This window comes from Oncorhynchus tshawytscha, linkage group LG11 (genome assembly GCF_018296145.1).
Source record: "Oncorhynchus tshawytscha isolate Ot180627B linkage group LG11, Otsh_v2.0, whole genome shotgun sequence".
Classification (NCBI taxonomy): domain Eukaryota; kingdom Metazoa; phylum Chordata; class Actinopteri; order Salmoniformes; family Salmonidae; genus Oncorhynchus; species Oncorhynchus tshawytscha.
In genome coordinates this window covers 46,048,210-46,071,622 of record NC_056439.1, presented here as the reverse complement: position 1 = coordinate 46,071,622, position 23,413 = coordinate 46,048,210, and the positions used below count along the sequence as shown (strand labels likewise).

Here is a 23,413-nt window from a genome sequence, read left to right as displayed (position 1 = left end):
TTCTTTACTGGTAGCTGACCCCCACCCCCCACCCCCTCTATGAACCTCTGTCTTCCCCTCTGGAAGAGTGTCTGTTGGGAAGGTGACAATCCCCTGCGCCCCCCCCAGCAGTGTATATGACATCAGCGACCCGGCGGCAGCGCGGCATGCACGCCGTGCGGAAAGGAGGAAGGAGACGCACGGCGGTGCGGCGGGAGGAATGTGGCACCCGCCAGCTACTCCCGCCACGCTGTTAATTCACATTCTGTCCATTTGAGAGGGTTAGCCATTAATAAACAGGCAGAGTGAGGGGAAAGTGGCTGTGTTTGCCGACTGTCTGGATTCACATTGGAAACTGGCCAGTCAGTCTCTCAATCAATCAACTTTATAGCCATCACAAGACTCTTCTCTTGTATACTGTTGTGTCTTGCTATGTTAATGCAGCATTCAGTGTGGTTTAACAAGGATACTTTTGACTGTGAACCAGCTAGACCTGTATGATTTTGTGTGTGTGTTTGTGTTTTTGTGTCAGGCCTATAGGGATGGCTCAGGACAGTTGAGCAGTCAGGCCTATAGGGATGACTCAGGACAGTTGAGCAGTCAGGCCTATAGGGATGACTCAGGACAGTTGAGCAGTCAGGCCTATAGGGATGACTCAGGACAGTTGAGCAGTCAGGCCTATAGGGATGGCTCAGGACAGTTGAGCAGTCAGGCCTATAGGGATGGCTCAGGACAGTTGAGCAGCTGTATGCATGTCTCTGTCTCTCTAACACATGCTGCATGGCGCTAAAGCAGGCGGATGGATAAACAACCCTGGAATTCTGGGAGCAGAAGAGTAGCAGACACTCTTGGGTCCACGCCAGACTGAGACCTCAATAAAGGCTTTGTTGTTTCAGTGGTTATGGTAAATGGTTTCAGATTCAATCTTCCATACCCTGGTTAAACCAGAATGAACACTGCGCTCACCATTGAAGTGAAGACCAACAGCTAAATTCAGTCTGGATTAACCAGGCTATCTGTGCTATTTCCATGCACGCGGTATAGTACACAGCCTATGGACATATTGAAGACCGTGATGTACAGCATCATGGGTAAATTGTGGCTGACTGATCTACAAAATAATATTGAGTAGTTATTTATGATGTGGGATTTGTTGATCAGTCCGTCTCGACTCGCGTGTTCTGTGCAAGTCGTGCTTTTACTGACCTCAGTGAGATGACATCATGTTCTAGGATGTTACTACAACATGGGTTCTGAAGTATTCCTGGTGTAACGATCAGAAGCCTGGTCTAAGTAGTCGTGCCATTACCTCTTTCAACAGGTTAGCCAATCAGAGGCCTCGGAGCAGTTCTCATTTAGCCTGTGCAGAAATGATTAGCATATTTTTTTAAAATTTAACCTTTATTTAACTAGGCAAGTCAGTTAAGAACACATTCTTATTTACAATGACGGCCTACCGGGGAAAAGTGGGTTAACTGCCTTGTTCATGGGCAGAACGACAGACTTTTACCTTGTCAGCTAGGGGATTCGATCCAGCAACCTTTGGGTTACTGGCCCAACACATTAACCACTAGGCCTCCTGCCGCCCCAGAGGAAGTGTTTGGTGGGGTGGTCATAAGCAACAGTGATGTTCCTTGTGTTTATTTTTGGCTAGAGCACAGACATCACATGCACACACACACACACAAATATACACACACAGAAATACACACACACACATTATTGTGCTTGAATAATAATACAAAACTAAATTTGTAATAAATAATACATTAGTAAAATGATGCTCATCATGAACATATATACAAAAACAAAGTAATTTTTTGAACTAGCTTGTTCCCTACATCTACACTCTATTCCAGGCAACGGGTTGAGTCACTCGCCCTCCTCCCTTTCCTAGTTTGGTCACTGTATGACAAGTGTTGCATTGCTAACCACACCACACACACCATTGCCCAATAGAGACAAATGACTGTAGACGGCTGTTCCAGAGGGAGGGCAGAGTGCTGTAAGGCAACGATGTGGTTTATGTGTTGCTGGGGAAGAGCGAGGGAGAGAGTCATGGTCATTAATACTAGAGGTCTCCCTTTCGTCAGCTGCAGCTGTTGATCACGCTGTAAGTTGGAGCGCTCCAACATTGCATCACATACTTCCTCTGGCTCCAGTGCCTTGCTGCGTCCTAAACAACAGACAAAATGGAACCAAACCTTTCCAGACCTGATTATATCTGAAAAAGACCTATTATATTATATTCTACTACATTTGGCTAACATTTACATGTAACTTTTATGTGATTTATAGCAGGTGCCTCTGGAGCATTTTTGGGTTTGAATGTACAATATCAGACAGCAACATCAAAGGAGCAAAAATAAGAAAACCAGCAGGTTATAAATGAAATGATGCCACAACAGCTGAATCACAACTTAAAGTGCAAAAGTCAACGTATTGTTGATACACAACTAGTAAACACGGTGTCCAAACCTACTGTAGACATCTAGGGATTGACAGAGCGACGTCTGTGCCCCCCCACCTCAGCAGCAACACTTCCCAACGGCCTCGTCCGTCAACAGACATCAGAGGCATTCCATCTCATCTGACACTCGTCAAAGGAAGTCTACAAATATTCCACACTATTCTCCCTTGCGTTCCCGAGTGTCTGTCAAAAATACTGGCATGCCGACCCAATCGGGCTCCTTTAAAGCTTTTAAGTGCCACATTGCTCCTTTAAAGCTCTTAAAGTGCCACATTGCTCATTTAAACTGTTAATGGGTCACATTTCAGACAGAACATCTAACCTATCAAACCTGGACAGAATCAAGCCAGAATAAAACCTGGGTGGTTTGGGTGGTAGGGTAAATTGATGAATTATTTTCTTTTGTAATTAATTCTCAAACCATACTATGACAGATGACATGGTGTGTGAGGAAAGGGCCTTGTTTGTTTAACTGATGGGTGATAATTTGTCATGGAATTGTGTCGTTTTTCCTGTCCTGGTGTTGGTATGGCCAATGTGTGTTCCCTTTAGTTAACCCAAATGTGTCATTCTGAGAATCCCACCAAACAGCTCTGATGTTCTCAGACATGCTAACCCATATGGATGTTGGGATGTAAGGCCATCATAACGCCTTCATTCATATGGAATACACCTTTGGAAGGTTGACAGGAAGCCACTTGGTTGTTAAATTACCTCTACTACTGTAACTGTGTACAGTACATTATGAATGTGATTCTCCTGTAGGCATATGTGTAACTCTGGGATAGTTCATTTAGGGGTACGAGTGGAGCACGGGTCCCACCAACTAAACTCTGCTGTGGCACAAGGCAGATTACATCAGGGAAAATGGAAAGCATTGATTGAAAAATAGATTGTTTGATAATAATAGAGAACCTTTAAAAAATTTAAACAATTACTGTACAAATGATACCAGGTTTACACTTCTTAGTACAATTATGATCTTAATCGGACAGTCTGGGATTCAAACAACAACTCAAAAGCCACCCTGACACTTTTCTTTAATAAACAGCTGGAATGGGGCTGGAAAAATGTAACGACTCTGAAATGTATAGATGGAGCTATGGAAACAAGGACTGACCATCCACGAGAACAACATTATAGTTCCTAAACAGGTTAGGCTATAGGCCTGTTATAGGCATACCTTACAATGCATACACTGAGTGTACACACGTTGAGAAAAACTGCTCTTTTCATGACAGACTGACCAGCTGAATCCAGGTGAAAGTTATGATCCCTTATTGATGTCACCTGTTAAATCCACTTCAATCAGTGTAGATGAAGGGGAGGAGACGGGTTAAAGAAAGATTTTTAAGCTATGAGACAATTGAGACATGGATTGTGTTTGTGTGCCATTCAGAGGGTGAACGGGCAAGACGAAAGATTTAAGTGCCTTTAAACGGGGTAGTAGGTGTCAGGTGCACCGGTTTGTGTCAAGAACTGCAACACTGCTCAACAGTTTCCTGTGTGTATCAAGAATGGTCCAGCACCCAAAGGACATCAAGCCAATGTGACACAACTGTGGGAAGCATTGGAGTCGACATGGACCATCATCCCTGTGGAACGCTTTTGACACTTTGTAGAGTCCATTCACTGACGAATTGAGGCTGTTATGAGGGCAAAAGAGGGGTACAACTCAATATTAGGAATGTGTTCCTAATGTTTAGTATACTCAGTGTATACACAATATAGCCTATTGTCCTGTATACAGTATACTGATGTAATATGTAAACACATTACAAATCCAAACATTTATTTTAGGGGGGAACCACTACTGGGTGGGGTCGAGATGTACAGGACACTCTTGTGTCTGTTTTGTTCTATAAACCTCTCTCTGCACAATCTGAGAGCACAGCTGTTGTTGCGTGCAGTAGTGGAGAGCGCGCTCTGGGGTGATGTCAAGCCTCGTGCTGCTTGCTGCGCATTGCCACTGACCGAGCTGGAGCGCTTTGCTTAGTTCGTTGCATTGCCACTGACGGAGCTGGAGCGCCTTGCTTAGTTCGTTGCATTGCCACTGACCGAGCTGGAGCGCTTTGCTTAGTTCGTTGCATTGCCACTGACGGAGCTGGAGCGCCTTGCTTAGTTCGTTGCATTGCCACTGACGGAGCTGGAGCGCCTTGCTTAGTTCGTTGCATTGCCACTGACGGAGCTGGAGCGCCTTGCTTAGTTCGTTGCATTGCTGCTAGCGAACGGAATGTTGTCTCTCTGTCACAACGTCGGTTTCCATACGACAGCGCTACACTTCCCTTCCCTGCCCGGAGAGGACACCGTTCCATTACCATGAGTTGTTTGGATGTTATGTACCCAGTCTATGGACATTACGCACCGTACGCGCCAGCCACTCCCGCGTTCATCAACAACTTCCAGGTAAGGAGGCGCTTTGGAAAGGTTTCCAGTTAATGAATTAAATGCGAGAGAAACACTTTGCATTGTGGGAATACTTTTGGGTAACTATTTACTTTGACTACATATCCGTAAAGCATGTATCACACATTTATAAGCATTTCATCAACATATTACAACAGGGCGACAAGGTTCATTAAATATATCCTGCCATGATATGCAAGAGCTCATATTTAGGTATACAGGGCGGTAACCAGGGTCTGAGTTTTAGTGATGTCTGGACAGGGGGGATCCACACCATCTACAAACACATAGCCTATTAGCTGTTTAATTAACCGCTAAACATTACCTCACATTAACTCTAACCGGGATTAAAAACTATCATTTAATACCCACAGAGGGATCTGTTATTAGAAAAGGTATTTTACTAACAAAAAGTAATCACATGAGTTTGTTTTACAGAATGTTTTGTGTGCAGTTTTACAGCTATTTCCTGCTATTCTAAACGTTTTGCCATAGGGTGGGGACACATTGTTCCCGTTTTAAAGCTAATTTCTTTCAATTATACACATTTCACTATGACCTATGCCATGTTAGTATGATATCTGACTGAGAGTGACTAAAACAATCAATGGGGGCCCCCTGGAGGTCAGGGCTCCTGAGTAATTCTTCCATGATTACTACACGTTTAGATAGCTGGGTAGACTATCTAGACTAATTTACCATTTAATCTACAAATGTTTAACTAACATGGGCTAGTTGAGTGACCGTCAGTGAGTGCACCTTGTGTATTCTACTATTCTAACTCTCAACAGTAAATTGAGACCCCAACTGAGATTTTTTTTTGTTATAATATATATATACAGTGCCTTCAGAAAGTATACCCACCCCTTGACTTTTTCCACATTTTGTTATGTTACAGCCTAAATTTAAAATGGATTCAATGTAGATTTTTTTTGTCATTGGCCTACACACAATATCCCATAATGTCAAAGTGGAATTATGTTTTTTAATTGAAAACGAAAAGCTGAAATGTCTTGAGTCAATAAGTATTCAGCCCCTTTGTTATGGCGAACCTAAGTGATAGGAGAAAACTGAGGATGGATCAATGACATTGTAGTTACTCCACAATGCTAATCTAATTGACAGAGTGAAAAGAAGGAAGCCTGTACAGAATACAAATATTCCAAAACATGCATCCTGTTTGCAACAGGGCAGTAAAGTAATACTCCAAACAAATGTGACAAAGCAATTAACGTTTTGTCCTGAATACAAAGTATTATGTTTGGGGCAAATCCAATACAACACATTACAGAGTAACACTCTCCATATTTTGAAGCATAGTGGTGGCTGCATTATGTTATGGGCATGCTTGCAATTGTTAAGGACTTGGGAGTTTTTCAGGATAAAAAAATTAACTTAATGGAGCTAAGCACAGGAAAAATCCTAGAGAAAAACCTGGTTCAGTCACTTGGAGATGAATTCACCTTTCAGCAGGACAATAACCTAAAGCACAAGGCCGAATCTACGCAGGAGTTGCTTTCCAAAAAAGAGAGTGAATGTTCCTGAGTGGCCGAGTTACAGTTTTGTCTTAAATCAACTTGAGAATCTACGGAAAGACTTGAAAATGGTTGTCTAGCAATGATCAACAACCAATTTGACAGAGCTTGAAGAATTCTGAAAATAATAATTGACAAATGTTGCATAATCCAAGTGTGGAAATCTCTTAGAGACTTACCCAGAAAGACTCACAGCTGTGCTTGCTGCCAATGGTGCCTCTACAAAGTATTGACTCAGGGGTGTGAATATTTATGTCAATGAGATATTTCTATATATCATTTTCAATACATTGGCAGAAATGTCTGAAAACACGTTTTCACTTTGTCATTAAAGGGTATTGTGTGTAGATGAGTGAGATTTCAATTCAGGCTTGTAAGACACCACAAAATGGAGTAAGTCAAGGGGTAGGAATGAAGGCACTGTATATATATATCATAATGATGACAGCGTACTGTCACCATAATGGATGTTCTCAAAAGTGTGCTTCTTCCAAAGCAGGGTTAGTGAATTTGCCAAAAGGCCAAACCACATTTGGAGAATTATGCTGATGATATAGCCTGTGCCTGCCCCATTTCTCCCACAGACCAGTATAGGCCTGTGACTTACCTTCTTCTCCCCACTGAGGTCAAATGTTCATGAAGATCCCCACAATGTGAATTCATACATCAACTTTGAATGTTGGTGTTCTAGATCAGAGTAGCAATCTGCACAGTTAATTACCATGAAGTGCTTAGCTATAAACGCTTTATGAATGGGAACAAATAGTTCACTTGACTTTGACTCTGCATAGAATTCGTACATAAACCTTTCATGTTATAGATCAGTATGACCAACTTAGGCCTAATTGTGATGTGGAAAAAGGACTGTTAATGAGTTGTGAAAGAGTTATGATATGATCCTTTTAACTACACGATTTGATCCGTTCAAATTTACCCTGAGGATTCAACCATGTGAGAATCTTCAGGCGACATTGACCTCAGTGAGAAGAAGATGGTAAGACACGGGTCTACAGTATGTACCGATCTGTGGTGGGAAATGGGGCTAGTACAGGCTATATACACTACATGACCAAAAATATGTGGACACCTGCTCATTGGGCATTAATGTGGAGTTGGTCCCCCCTTTCCTGCTACGACAGCCTCCACTCTTCTGGGAAGGCTTTCCAATAGATGATGGAACATTGCTTCGGGAACGTGCTTCCATTCAGCCACAAGAGCATTAGTGAGTTCAGGGACTGATGTTGGGTGATTAGGCCTGGCTCGCAGTCAGTGTTCCAATTCATCCCTAAGGTGTTTGATGGGGTTGAGGTCAGGGCTCTGCGCAGGCCAGTCAAGTTCTTCCACAACGATCTCGACAAAGCATTTCTGTATGGGCCTCACTTTGTGCACGGGAGCATTGTCATGCTGAAACAGGAAAGGGCCTTCGCCAAACTGTTGCCACATAGTTGGAATTACAGAATTGTCTAAAATGTCATTGTATGCTGTAGCGTTAACATTTCCCTTCATTGGAACTAAGGAGCCCAAACTATGAAAAACAGCACCAGACAATTATTCCTCATCCACCAAACTTTACAGTTGGCACTATGCATTGGGGCAAGGAGCTTTTCCTGGCATCCGCCAAACCTAGATTTGTCCGTCAGACTGCCAGATGGTGAAGCGTTATTCCTCACTCTGGAGAACGCATTTCCACTGCACCAGAATCCAAAGGTTGCGAGCTTTACACCACTCCAGCCAATGCTTGGCATTGCGCATGTTGATCTTAAGCTTGTGTGCAGTTGCTCGGCCATGGAAACCCATTTCATGAAGCTCCTGACAAACAGTTATTGTGCTGACTTTGCTTCCAGAGGCAGTTTGGAACTCGGTAGTGAGTGTTGCAACCGAGGACACTTGGCGGTTCCGTTCTGTGAGCTTGTGTGGCCTACTACCTCGCAGTTGAGCCGTTGTTGCTCCTAGACTTTTCCACTTCACAATAATAGCACTTACAGTTGACCGGGGCAGCTTTAGCAGGGCATACATTTGACAAACTGACTTGTTGAAAGGTGGCATCCCATGACGGTGCCATGTTGAAAATCACTGAACTTTTCAGTACTGCCAATGTTTGTCTATGGAGATTGCCTGGCTGTGTGCTCAATTTTATACAACTGTCAGCAATGGATGTGGCTGAATTAGCAGAATCCACTAATTTGACGGGGTGACCACATGCTTTTGTAAATATAGTGTATCAGCATAATTTTCGTTTGGTAATCACATGATCACATAATCACACGTTTGGTCTTTTGGCATATTCTCTAACCCTGGTATGGCAGAAGCACACTTTTTGATAACAACAATAATGATGATACTATGCTGTCATTGTAATAACGCATCTATTAAGATAACTAAATAGGAGTTCTTGTAAATATGAGCTCTTGTATATACAGTGGGGAGAACAAGTATTTGATACACTGCCGATTTTGCTTGTTTTCCTACTTACAAAGCATGTAGAGGTCTGTAATTTCTATCATAGGTGCACTTCAAATGTGAGAGACAGAATCTAAAACAAAAATCCAGAAAATCACATTGTATGATTTTTAAGTAATTAATTTGCATTTTATTGCATGACATAAGTATTTGATCACCTACCAACCAGTAAGAATTCCGGCTCTCACAGACCTGTTAGTTTTTCTTTAAGAATCCCACCTGTTCTCCACTCATTACCTGTATTAACTGCACCTGTTTGAACTCGTTACCTGTATAAAAGACACCTGTCCACACACTCAATCAAACAGACTCCAACCTCTCCACAATGGCCAAGACCAGAGAGCTGTGTAAGGACATCAGGGATAAAATTGTAGACCTGCACAAGGCTGGGATGGGCTACAGGACAATAGGCAAGCAGCTTGGTGAGAAGGCAATAACTGCTGGCACAATTATTAGAAAATGGAAGAAGTTCAAGATGACGGTCAATCCCCCTTGGTCTGGGGCTCCATGCAAGATCTCACCTCGTGGGGCATCAATGATCATGAGGAATGTGAGAGGGATCAGCCCAGAACTACACGGCAGGACCTGGTCAATGACCTGATGAGCTGGGACCACAGTCTCACAGAAAACCATTAGTAACACACTACGCCGTCATGGATTCAAATCCTGCAGCACACACAAGGTCCCCCTGCTGAAGCCAGCGCATGTCCAGGCCTGTCTGAAGTTTGCCAATGACCATCTGGATGATCCAGAGGAGGAATGGGAGAAGGTCATGTGGTCTGATGGGACAAAAATAGAGCTTTTTGGTCTAAACTCCACTCGCCGTGTTTGGAGGAAGAAGAAGGATGAGTACAACCCCAAGAATACTATCCCAACCGTGAAGCATGGAGGTGGAAACATCATTCTTTGGGGATGCTTTTCTGCAAAGGGGACAGGACGACTGCACCGTATTGAGGGGAGGATGGATGGAGCGAAATCTTGGCCAACAACCTCCTTCCCTTAGTAAGAGCATTGAAGATGGGTCGTGGCTGGGTCTTCCAGCATGACAACGACCCGAAACACACAGCCAGGGAAACTAAGGAGTGGCTCCGTAAGAAGCATCTCAAGGTCCTGGAGTGGCCTAGCCAGTCTCCAGAGCTGACCCCAATAGAGCATCTTTGGAGGGAGCTGAAAGTCCGTATTGCCCAGCGACAGCCCCGAAACCTGAAGGATCTGGAGAAGGTCTGTATGGAGGAGTGGGCCAAAATCCCTGCTGCAGTGTGTGCAAACCTGGTCAAGAACTACAGGAAACGTATGATCTCTGTAATTGCATAACAAAGGTTTCTGTACCAAATATTAAGTTCTGCTTTTCTGATGTATCAAATACTTATGTCATGCAATAAAATGCAAATGAATTACTTAAAAATCATAGAATGTGATTTTGATTTTGATTCCGTCTCTCACAGTTGAAGTGTACATATGATAAAAATTACAGACCTCTACATGCTTTGTAAGTAGGAAAACCTGCAAAATCGGCAGTGTATCAAATACTTTTTCTGCCCACTGTATGAGCTCTTGTATATATGAGCTCTTGTAAATATGCGCTCTTGTAAATATGAGCTCTTGTATATATGAGCTCTTGTAAAAATGAGCTCCTGTAAATATGAGCTCTTGTATATATGAGCTCTTGTAAATATGAGTTCCTTTATATATGAGCTCTTGTATATATGAGCTCTTGTAAATATGAGCTCTTGTATATATGAGCTCTTGTATATATGAGCTCTTGTATATATGTGCTCTTCTATAGCATGCCATGAATGCTCTATAGATCTTCTCTGGATATATTTCATTACTCTTTAATTATCAAGTTAGGACCTGTTATAACGTGTTCAGGAAATGCTTGTAGATGTGTACTGAAGGCGTTATGGGTATGTACTCAAAGGAAATCGTTACAGATTTGTATTTTTTTATTTTTTATTGTTGTTGTAAAGCAACATATTTGGTTGTTTCGGCTTCACAAAATGTTGATGTAGCCAATATGGACAGCTTATTAACGAGGTCTATTGGAAGCCAAATGTATTCCACATACAGTGCTCTGTTTCTCAATGTTCCATTATCAAAGCTAACGATTACATTTTTGTTATGGCTCAGCATTTTTGTTGTTTGGCAAATGGAAGACACTGATTTTGTTTGAATAGTTGTGGAAAAAAACTGTGTCATGATCACAGGACTATTCGTCAATGCACACGCCCACCCACACACTCACACACACACACACACACACACACACACACACACACACACACACACACACACACACACACACACACACACACACACACACACACACACACACACACACACACACTCACACACACACACACACACACACACACACACACACACACACACACACACATACACACATGCACAGACACACACACAAACACACGTGCGCACACACACATGCACACACATGCACAAACACACACACGTCTTATGTCACAATAGACGTGATGTCTACCAGATCTCTCTCCCTCCTAACAACTATTGCCCCCACCCCATCCCCCTCCCTCCCCCTCCAGGCACCAGTCGGTCTGAGGAGCACCTCTCCTTGCCACAGAGACTTCATGATGGAAAGCAGGGGGATGCAAAGGGGTCCCGGGGGGGTGTCGTCAGGCACCAGCGTGGGCCCCGGCTCTTCCTCTTCCTCATATCCCTCCGCCAAGCGACCGGAGGAAGGCCCTAAGGAGAAACAGGAAGTCCCCGAGGCTGAGTACCTGACGTCGCGTTGCATCCTCTTCACATACTACCAGGGGGACATCAGCAGTGTGGTGGACGAACACTTCTCCAGGGCACTCAGCTCCTACATGGAAGGAGAGGGCAAGAGGAGGGCGTTGGACCTGGGCACAGGTAGGGTAGACACAGCTAGGAGTGTGTGTGGTATGGCGGGGGGTCTGTGTGTGTCTGCCACCGTGTGTGTGACAGGTGAGGTCAGAGGACACAAGTGTGTGTGTGTGTGTGTGGACAAAAAAATTTGGGATCAGAGGTTAGGAAGGCTTGCGGGTCAAGGGTCAGGCATATCTTTAGACATGCTTTTGAGATTCTTCAGGCTCTCAGTTAAGTGTCTTTTGGTAGTTAGGTGTGTTTTTGGCAGTTAGATGTGCTTTGGGTAGTTAGGTGTGTTTTTGGTAGTTAGATGTGCTTTGGGTAGTTAGGTGTGTTTTTGGGAGTTAGATGTGCTTTGGGTAGTTAGGTGTGTTTTTGGGAGTTAGATGTGCTTTGGGTAGTTAGGTGTGTTTTTGGTAGTTAGGTGTGGTTTTGGTAGTTAGGTGTGCTTTGGGTAGTTAGGTGTGTTTTGATGATATTTTTTAAAACCTTTATTTATTAAGCACAAGCAGATACAGATGAACATTAAAAAAAACAAGTCTAGACAGTATGTCATACATCAATGTGACATTGTAGAGAGAACCAGGTAAATATATAATTTTTAACACAAAGAGGCTGCCATTACATAGATGAATGGATTATTATCAATCAGTGGACATTTTCTCTCTGATCAACAACAGGGGCAGATGGTGTGGAAGGTCTTTTATATTCCTCTGATGTCAATCAATGGCTTCACATTAACTGTATTCAACAGTAATACGTTTGTACAAATTGTTTCACTGCTACTCATCAATTTCTCCACTTTTACATTTACCATTTACCTCACCCACACAGTAGTGCTCAGCCTGTTCTCCCTCTCTCTCTCTCTCTCTCCCTCTCAATTCAATTCAATTCAATTCAATTCAAGGGCTTTATTGGCATGGGAAACATGTGTTAACATTGCCAAAGCAAGTGAGGTAGACAACATACAAAGTGAATATATAAAGTGAAAAACAACAAAAATTAACAGTAAACATTACACATACAGAAGTTTCAAAACAGTAAAGACATTACAAATGTCATATTATATATATATACAGTGTGTTAACAATGTACAAATGGTTAAAGGACACAAGATAAAATAAATAAGCATAAATATCTCTCTCTCTCTCTCTCTCTCTCTCTCTGTCTCTCTCTCTCTCACTGTCTCTCTCTTTCTCTCTCTGTCTGTCTCTCTCTCTCTCTCTCTCTCTCTCTCTCTCTCTCGCTCTCTCTGTCTCTCTCTGTCTCTCTCTCTCTCTGGACGTCTTCCTGCCTCACAACAGATACTATGTTTATATGCAGGCGTAAGCTTAGAACCCCGGGGGGTTGAAGAGGTGAGGGAGAAAAAACAACAGGTGGGTTGGGAGGGGTGAAGAGGTGAGGGAGGGGTGCTGAGGGGGCTGAGGCGAGTGAAGGGGCTGCTGGGAGGGCGATGAGTTCTCTCTCTGTCTGTCTGTCTGTTTCTCTGTCTGTCTCTCTGTCTTTCTCTCTCTCTCTCTGTCTGTCTCTCTGTCTCTTTCTCTGAGTGTTGGAATATGTCTCTTTCTCTCGTATCTGTAGCCAGCAGAAGGCTGCTGTTGGTAGGACTGTGTGCTGTATGTACATATGACCAATATACTGTGTCTGGGCCAGGGGGTGTGAAAACCATGTGACCTAAATAATGTTGTCATGACTTGCATGCATCTTTCCCAGGCCATCCAATACGTGTCTGTAAATCATGACATGACACACAGCAACTGTCCATGTCATACCTTAACCTGATCTGTGTTTACCTCCCTCCCTCCCTCTCTCTCTCTCTCTCTCTCTCAGACACCCCTTCATCCAGCAGTCGCCACAGCTTCCCCCCATCCTTCTGGGATAGCAACTACCCCTCCTCCCAGTGTCGCTCCCGCTGCGAGCCCAGAGCGCCCACCTATTCCATGGACCCCTACGCTTCCGGACTCCACCCAGGCCTTCCTCACCCCCACTCACACCTGCACCCAGCAGAGGAGTGGGGCTACGCACAATGCCAAGCCTACGGGGCCCCCAGGCCCCTCCATGAACTCTACTCCCCCAGCGGCCTAGAGCCCCACCACCCATATGGCCCCCTTCTCATGCCCACTGTGCGACCCTCCCACCTGGGCACCCTCCCCGGACAACACCCCTACGATATCAGCAAGCTGGACCCCACCGCCCCCTGGCCGGGCCTGCTGCCCCCAGGTGAGATGGCCATCAACATGGACGCAGGTATTCAGTCTCTTCTCTACTACAGCTGAGTCTACCGCAACCACAACAACAACCACAACATCAACCACAACAACCACAACAACTACAACCACCACAAATCAAATTAAAATTAAAATCAAATCTTATTTGTCACATACACATGGTTAGCTGATGTTAATCCGAGTGTAGCGAAATGCTTGTGCTTCTAGTTCCGACCATGCAGTAATATCTAACAGGTAATCTAACAATTTCACAACAACTACTTTATACACAAGTATAGTGTAAAGGTGTAAAGGAACACAACAACCACAACAACAACCATAACAACAACCACAACCACCACAACAACTACCACAACAATAACCATAACCATAACAACAACCACAACCACCACAACAACCACCACAACAACCACCACAACAACCACCACAACAACAACCATAACAACAACAACCAACACAACCACCACAACATCAACAACAACAACCATAACAACAACCACAACAACAACCATAACAACAACAACAACCACAACCACAACCACAACCTCACAACAACAACCATAACAACAACCACAACCACAACCACCACAACAACAACCACAACCACCACAACAACCACCACAACAACCATAACAACAACAACCATAACAACAACCACATCAACAACCATAACAACAACCACAACCAACACAACAACTATCACAACAATGACAACAACCATAACAACAACCACAACCACCACAACAACCACAACAACAACAACCGCAACCACCATAACAACCACAACAACAACCACAACAGCAACAACAACAACAACAACCACAACAACCACCACAACAACAACCACAACAACCACAACAACAACCATAACAACAACCACAATATCATTTGTCAACGTGGCTTAGGATGAGATTGTTAGTCATTTCAGTTGTTGTTGAGCTGTATACTGTAGGTCACAGTTGTTGTTGAGCTGTATACTGTAGGGCACAGTTGTTGTTGAGCTGTATACTGTAGGTCACAGTTGTTGTTGAGCTGTATACTGTAGGGCACAGTTGTCATTGAGCTGTATACTGTAGGTCACAGTTGTTGTTGAGCTGTATACTGTAGGGCACAGTTGTCATTGAGCTGTATACTGTAGGGCACAGTTGTCATTGAGCTGTATACTGTAGGGCACAGTTGTCATTGAGCTGTATACTGTAGGTCACAGTTGTTGTTGAGCTGTATACTGTAGGTCACAGTTGTCATTGAGCTGTATACTGTAGGGCACAGTTGTCATTGAGCTGTATACTGTAGGGCACAGTTGTCATTGAGCTGTATACTGTAGGGCACAGTTGTTGTTGAGCTGTATACTGTAGGGCACAGTTGTCGTTGAGCTGTATACTGTAGGGCACAGTTGTCATTGAGCTGTATACTGTAGGTCACAGTTGTTGTTGAGCTGTATACTGTAGGGCACAGTTGTTGTTGAGCTGTATACTGTAGGTCACAGTTGTTGTTGAGCTGTATACTGTAGGTCACCGTTATACTGTATGTGTCTTTGCTGTTGTTGTATGGAATAAACAGGGAATTAGTGTCATCCACACACACACACACACACACACACACACACACACACACACACACACACACACACACACACACACACACACACACACACACACACACACACACACACACACACACACACTACCCACATCAATGTCCTTACTATTTGCTCTGACCAATAAGTTGTTTGGATTAAAGACCAGGAGCAGCCAGAACAACCGTTTTGCCTCGTTCTCATTGTTTTCTTCTTTCTCTTTTTCCAGGCCTCCAGCATCACAAGAAAGGGAAGGAGTTGTACTGGTTTTAACGACCCTCCTCCGTCGCCATCGACCAGCCATTACCAGATCCAATTTGGACCTCTGGAACTCTACCATTAAAGCGCCCCTTCCTCCCCCTCCTCCCCGTCCCGTAGTCCCTCTTTATCCCTCACCCACTACCTCCTCGTCTCCCCTCGGCTCCCCCCAGGCCCACAGTGCCAGCTGAGAGGCTCCAGGTCAGTGTGTTTGCACCGTGGAGATAAGGACTCATAGGCTGGACTCGTGGAGAGCAGAGCAGAGAAAGAGAGGGACAGAGAGAAAAGAGGTACAGCTTTAGTGACCACTGCTCTGTGTTCTGTGGCATCTGGCCTCTCCTATCGCTGCTCGGGGCTCAGCTGTGTGGCTGCGGCAGCATAGAGACGGTTGGTGACCACTGCTCTGTGTTCTGTGGCGTCTGGCCTCTCCTCTCCTATCGCTGCTCGGGGCTCAGCTGTGTGGCTGCGGCAGCATAGAGACGGTTGGAGGCCACTGGCATGGTGCTGGCAACAGTGACCTGGTTTTGACAGAAAGGCAGAGGGGGAGAGACTTCTTTTGGACACTGGGAAAGAAGAAATAAAGATGAATGATATCTGGTAGCCCACTGTTACACTACATCCCCTTACTGCATATTATCTCTGTGTTGACACTGTATTCATCCTCATCCATATTATCTGGGCAATTATCTGCATGTGAACAAATGGACATGTGACCATCGGTCTGGCTGTGTATGGATTTGGATTGTGACTGTAATCATAATGCTGTTAGTTTTTTTGTTTTTTTGTTTTTTAATGTGCATTTCTGAAATGAAATCTTCATTTGGCCAGCGCTCTGGAAATACTTTAGTTGTGCTTTCTTAAAAGATGGCTGAGGTACCGAAGAGAAATGATTGAAGAATGGTTGAGGGAGGTGACCATAATGGTGATGATAGTATTGGTTTGTATATGAACTAATATTTTAGTTAGAGGAAGGGAAACACTATGGTAAGTCAACAACATCAATCAGCCCAGCATATCAAACTGCTGATCAAGTATTTCATCATTTTAATGTGTTCCATTGATGTTACTGTCGCTTGTTTATACATGCCATTTTTTGTTGTTTTAAAAGTCGGATCTTAGTGTGTCCTTTCTCTTGCTTTTGTCAAGAAATAATATAATTATCAATAAATATTTTTATGGTACATTCAGACTTTCTTTCACTATCTGTCTGGATTTCTTCGAGTGATTATAACACTTATTTATTATTAATCATTAAATGGACCAATTATTTCATTATTATATGGACCAGTCAGCATAAAGGAAAAAGTATGAACCCAGAGGCAAAACTGGTAGCAATGATATCATCAGGACGTCTGGTTGTAATGATATCATCAGGACGTCTGGTTGTAATGATATCATCAGGACGTCTGGTTGTAATGATATCATCAGGACGTCTGGTTGTAATGATATCATCAGGACGTCTGGTTGTAATGATATCATCAGGACGTCTGGTTGTAATGATATCATCAGGACGTCTGGTTGTTAACTAACTAGTAGTAATGATATCATCAGGACGTCTGGTTGTAATGATATCATCAGGACGTCTGGTTGTAATGATATCATCAGGACGTCTGGTTGTAATGATATCATCAGGACGTCTGGTTGTAATGATATCATCAGGACGTCTGGTTGTAATGATATCATCATTGACATCTGGTTGTTAACTAACTAGTAGTAATGATATCATCAGGACGTCTGGTTGTTAACTAACTGGTAGCAATGATATCATCAGGACGTCTGGTTGTAATGATATCATCAGGATGTCTGGTTGTTAACTAACTAGTAGTAATGATATCATCAGGACGTCTGGTTGTAATGATATCATCAGGACGTCTGGTTGTTAACTAACTAGTAGTAATGATATCATCAGGACGTCTGGTTGTAATGATATCATCAGGACGTCTGGTTGTAATGATATCATCATTGACATCTGGTTGTTAACTAACTAGTAGTAATGATATCATCAGGACGTCTGGTTGTTAACTAACTGGTAGCAATGATATCATCAGGACGTCTGGTTGTAATGATATCATCAGGACGTCTGGTTGTTAACTAACTAGTAGTAATGATATCATCAGGACGTCTGGTTGTAATGATATCATCAGGACGTCTGGTTGTTAACTAACTAGTAGTAATGATATCATCAGGACGTCTGGTTGTTAACTAACTCAGGTACGTCTGGATGTAATGATATCTGGTTGTTAACTAACTGGTTGTAATGATATCATCAGGACGTCTGGTTGTTAACTAACTGGTAGTAATGATATAATCGGGAAGTCTGGTTGTTAACTAACTGGTAGTAATGATATCATCAGGACGTCTGGTTGTTAACTAACTGGTTGTAGTTAACAACATTTCTGTCCAGAATATTGCGTCTTTCCTATCATGTGTTGCCGTTGTCATGAGCACAACTGTCTTTACCTAAGATCAATTTACAACCAGAGAATGCCGGAATAGTCACATTACATCTCCAATTTTGCCTGCTGGGAAAACTGGTGATAAACAAATACCTGGAGGTTTACGTGACACTTGAAATGATCATGTTTGAGTTATTGTAAACAACATAGTTTTGTGGGGCGTAAATTAATGGAAACAGAATTCAGTTCCTAATTCTCAAGGTTGGAGTTCTTTTCCAGCCTCAATCCAAAGACCTTCCGTTCCGTTCCACCCACAGTTGGCACTTTGTCACTTATAAAGTGGGAACGAGCGGGGAATTTCAGTTACGTGTAATCGAAGATGCCTCCAACGCTCCCAGTTAGGTTCCCTGTTAGGTCTCCACGTTGAGTTAAGTGTTACTGCTCTGTTGATATTTGTGGTAGACTACCATCAGTGTCCACCCCCATAGAGAATGTTTTCATTGTAATTGGTCATGGCTTGGGAAACTTAGAATGAGCACTGTTTTTCGATGTGCTGAGGCAGAGGTGTCAATGTGAACCACTTACTTGCAGCAAGTAGCTATGGACAGTGCTGCCCTCTGCTGGAGAGTTCTCATTAGTACTCCAGATAACCAAAATGCCATCAGCCAGCACAGAGAATAAAGTACCCGAGTGAGCATAACTGCGATAGGTCATGTTCATTTATATCCATACGGGAACTGAAATAGAGAAGAATTTGAGTTAAGAATGCCCATTAGGTATATTCCTGTATCAACATCGATTGAACGGGATCATGAATGACACAAGTGGAAACAAAATAATAGGAGTATTTGTTACATAATAATGATAATATGCCATTTAGCAGACTCTTTTATCATAAAGCAACCTACAGCCATGCATTATTCATATGGGTGGCCCTAGCGGGAATGAAATCTACGACCCATGGCGTTGTAAGCGTCATGCTCTAACCGACTGAGCCACATAGGACTATTCACAGTGATCATACCGCGAGTTTTTCAAGATCATCAGAGGCCCTACAGGTTGTTATTGTAAATGTTTTCTCATTGTTTGGCTGGTTAGATAAAGGCAAAATAATAAGTAAATAAATGCTATTTCTTAGACCACGAATATGCCATGTAACATGATAATCCCCAAAATCATGTATAGTAACAGAAACCCAAACTGACCCAGAGTCGGTTTCCAGAATGACACGTTTGTCCACCTGACAGCAGGTCATCTGAGTTACAGTAATAGAAACCCAAACTGACCCAGAGTCGGTTTCCAGAATGACACGTTTGTCCACCTGACAGCAGGTCATCTGAGTTACAGTAATAGAAACCCAAACTGACCCAGAGTCAGTTTCCAGAATGACACGTTTGTCCACCTGACAGCAGGTCATCTGAGTTACCGTAATAGAAACCCAAACTGATCCAGATTCAGTTACCAGGCGAAGTATCATGGGATGGAGTCACATGTCATGTAAAAAAAAAAAAAAAAAAAAACGTTTGAAATTCTTACTTTCACATTTATTATGCTTATTTATTACAATTAATTTATTGAGGCCTGTTTGACACTGTTGATGATAACATTGTTCAATGTGGTTTTATGGCAGCCTAACCTTCAGCTGATTTGACCTTATTGGTTAAATTGATTTAAACATGTCTGGTATGTTAGCAGACCAGTTTCTTCGTTCCTTTACCTTGTTATAGACTACCAGGTTATTGGTCTTGAATTGCAGCCAGGTGACATTTATTGGACAGCAACCAGGTTTTAATGTCAGAGAATGGCTGTGCATTTGCTGGCCTAAAGTGTCTGTCACATTGGCTGCATTTATACAGGCATCCCAATTCTGATCTTTGCCCAATTATTGGTCTTTTTGACAAATCACATATTTTGCCAGGAAATAAAGACAAAAGATCATAATTGAGCTGCATGTGTAAACACAGCCAAAATGTCACACAGTACTATAGACTAATAAGGACATAAACAAATGCAACCTTTCCATGGAACCACTGGCCCATTGATGAACATTCGACATAGTCTGTCATGTGACAATATCAACACGATCTCACAAACACAAGTCAAAATTAGACGTTTGGCCAACTGCCACCTGCACACCTCGTGAAAAAACACTGTCAACATTGATCTCTGAACTCTCCTTCCTTTCTAGTTAGTTATATGTTCTTCTCTGGCAAATCAAGTAGACTTGTCACTTGACTCCAGCTGTAAATGCATTACAGGTTGTTAGCTTTATGCATTCACACTTTACCTCACACAGCAGCATACCAGGTGTTCAGTGGTTAATCCACATGTGAAATCATGTGATTTTTCTGTTAGTGTCTGTGTGTACGTGCGAGATTGCAGGAGTGTTGTGGTTTTACTGTACAACGGTGGTGGTCTCACGGTCTCATTCAGAAAGTCTCTTTCGGGGGTAAGGTGACAGCACACCTCCCCCACAAGCCCTGGCCTCATTTTGATGGCTACAGTATACATGAACTCCCAGACTGAAAATGAAACCTAAATACATTAGTTAAATACATTCTAAATACATACATAAATCAGTATAACACAAACATATACATGTAGTCAAAATGCAATGAAGGGTTTTGATATTACTATGATATTTTATGATATGAATGCATAAGATGCATACAGAGAATCTTTTACATACAGTTACTGCACTTATGAAAACAGACCAATTCATTTGCTAAATGTCATGGCCTTTTCTTTTCCTGCATACCCCTTATGTATTGCTCTATAAACACGTGGGATTCCACACACCACACACCCAGCAAGTCTTCCCCTAATAGAAAAACTGAGTTAATACTAAGATTGGTGAGGTGACAAAACCATTGCACTCATTCTAAACAACATCTTCTCTCAGTAATGTTACCAGTTCTAGATTTGTGTTAATAGTGTATTGTACCAGTCTGTTTAGAGTAGTCTGTTAATAGTGTATTGTACCAGTCTGTTAATAGTGTATTGTACCAGTCTGTTTAGAGTAGTCTGTTAATAGTGTATTGTACCAGTCTGTTAATAGTGTATTGTACCAGTCTGTTTAGAGTAGTCTGTTAATAGTGTATTGTAAAAGTCTGTTAATAGTGTATTGTAAAAGTCTGTTAATAGTGTATTGTACCAGTCTGTTAATAGTGTATTGTACCAGTCTGTTAATAGTGTATTGTACCAGTCTGTTAATAGTGTATTGTACCAGTCTGTTAATAGTGTATTGTACCAGTCTGTTAATAGTGTATTGTACCAGTCTGTTAATAGTGTATTGTACCAGTCTGTTAATAGTGTATTGTACCAGTCTGTTTAGAGTAGTCTGTTAATAGTGTATTGTACCAGTCTGTTAATAGTTTATTGTACCAGTCTGTTAATAGTGTATTGTACCAGTCTGTTTAGAGTAGTCTGTTAATAGTGTATTGTACCAGTCTGTTAATAGTGTATTGTACCAGTCTGTTAATAGTGTATTGTACCAGACTGTTTAGAGTGGTCTGTTAATAGTGTATTGTACCAGTCTGTTAATAGTGTATTGTACCAGTCTGTTAATAGTGTATTGTAACAGTCTGTTAATAGTGAATTTTACCAGTCTGTTAATAGTGTATTGTACCAGTCTGTTAATAGTGTATTGTACCAGTCTGTTAATAGTGTATTGTAACAGTCTGTTAATAGTGAATTTTACCAGTCTGTTAATAGTGTATTGTACCAGTCTGTTTAGAGTAGTCTGTTAATAGTGTATTGTACCAGTCTGTTTAGAGTAGTCTGTTAATAGTGTATTGTACCAGACTGTTTAGAGTAGTCTGTTAATAGTGTATTGTACCAGTCTGTTTAGAGTAGTCTGTTAATAGTGTATTGTACCAGTCTGTTAATAGTGTATTGTACCAGTCTGTTTAGAGTAGTCTGTTAATAGTGTATTGTACCAGTCTGTTTAGATTGTAGTCTGTTAATAGTGTATTGTACCAGTCTGTTAATAGTGTATTGTACCAGTCTGTTAATAGTGTATTGTACCAGTCTGTTAATAGTGTATTGTACCAGTCTGTTAATAGTGTATTGTACCAGTCTGTTAATAGTGTATTGTACCAGTCTGTTTAGAGTAGTCTGTTAATAGTGTATTGTACCAGTCTGTTTAGAGTAGTCTGTTAATAGTGTATTGTACCAGTCTGTTTAGAGTAGTCTGTTAATAGTGTATTGTACCAGTCTGTTTAAAGTAGTCTGTTAATAGTGTATTGTACCAGTCTGTTAATAGTGTATTGTACCAGTCTGTTAATAGTGTATTGTACCAGTCTGTTAATAGTGTATTGTACCAGTCTGTTTAGAGTAGTCTGTTAATAGTGTATTGTACCAGTCTGTTTAGAGTAGTCTGTTAATAGTGTATTGTACCAGTCTGTTAATAGTGTATTGTACCAGTCTGTTAATAGTGTATTGTACCAGTCTGTTAATAGTGTATTGTACCAGTCTGTTAATAGTGTATTGTACCAGTCTGTTTAGAGTAGTCTGTTAATAGTGTATTGTACCAGTCTGTTTAGAGTAGTCTGTTAATAGTGTATTGTACCAGTCTGTTAATAGTGTATTGTACCAGTCTGTTAATAGTGTATTGTACCAGTCTGTTAATAGTGTATTGTACCAGTCTGTTAATAGTGTATTGTACCAGTCTGTTAATAGTGTATTGTACCAGTCTGTTTAGAGTAGTCTGTTAATAGTGTATTGTACCAGTCTGTTTAGAGTAGTCTGTTAATAGTGTATTGTACCAGTCTGTTTAGAGTAGTCTGTTAATAGTGTATTGTACCAGTCTGTTTAGAGTAGTCTGTTAATAGTGTATTGTACCAGTCTGTTAATAGTGTATTGTACCAGTCTGTTTAGAGTAGTCTGTTAATAGTTTATTGTACCAGTCTGTTAATAGTGTATTGTACCAGTCTGTTTAGAGTAGTCTGTTAATAGTGTATTGTACCAGTCTGTTAATAGTGTATTGTACCAGTCTGTTTAGAGTAGTCTGTTAATAGTGTATTGTACCAGTCTGTTTAGAGTAGTCTGTTAATAGTGTATTGTACCAGTCTGTTTAGAGTAGTCTGTTAATAGTGTATTGTACCAGTCTGTTTAGAGTAGTCTGTTAATAGTGTATTGTACCAGTCTGTTTAGAGTAGTCTGTTAATAGTGTATTGTACCAGTCTGTTTAGAGTGGTCTGTTAATAGTGTATTGTACCAGTCTGTTAATAGTGTAT

The 23,413-nt window shown here is 42.0% G+C and overlaps 1 protein-coding gene across 2 annotated transcripts; it reads left to right on the top strand.

The window, feature by feature from the left end:
- Positions 1-4,331: 4,331 nt before the first annotated feature.
- LOC112262070 (transcription cofactor vestigial-like protein 2) lies at positions 4,332-16,969 on the top strand. Of its 2 annotated transcripts, none has more exons than XM_024437761.2 (4): positions 4,332-4,855; positions 11,415-11,742; positions 13,549-13,938; positions 15,752-16,969. In XM_024437761.2, exons 1-4 carry the CDS (start codon positions 4,769-4,771, stop codon positions 15,793-15,795), a joined length of 849 nt encoding a protein of 282 aa, XP_024293529.1. In that variant the 5' UTR covers positions 4,332-4,768; the 3' UTR covers positions 15,796-16,969. The 2 variants fall into 2 exon arrangements, with proteins under 2 accessions (XP_024293529.1, XP_024293528.1); XM_024437760.2 differs by having other exon boundaries at positions 4,333-4,855; positions 13,549-13,965.
- The last annotated feature ends 6,444 nt before the right edge of the window (positions 16,970-23,413 follow it).

Coding starts and splice junctions, on each gene's coding strand:
- LOC112262070 (XM_024437760.2), top strand. CDS start 4,769: ATGAGTTGTTTGGATGTTATGTACCCAGTCTATGGACATTACGCACCG. Junction 11,743..13,548: donor GGCGTTGGACCTGGGCACAG/GTAGGGTAGACA, acceptor TCTCTCTCTCAG/ACACCCCTTCATCCAGCAGT. Junction 13,966..15,751: donor GGCCATCAACATGGACGCAG/GTATTCAGTCTC, acceptor CTCTTTTTCCAG/GCCTCCAGCATCACAAGAAA.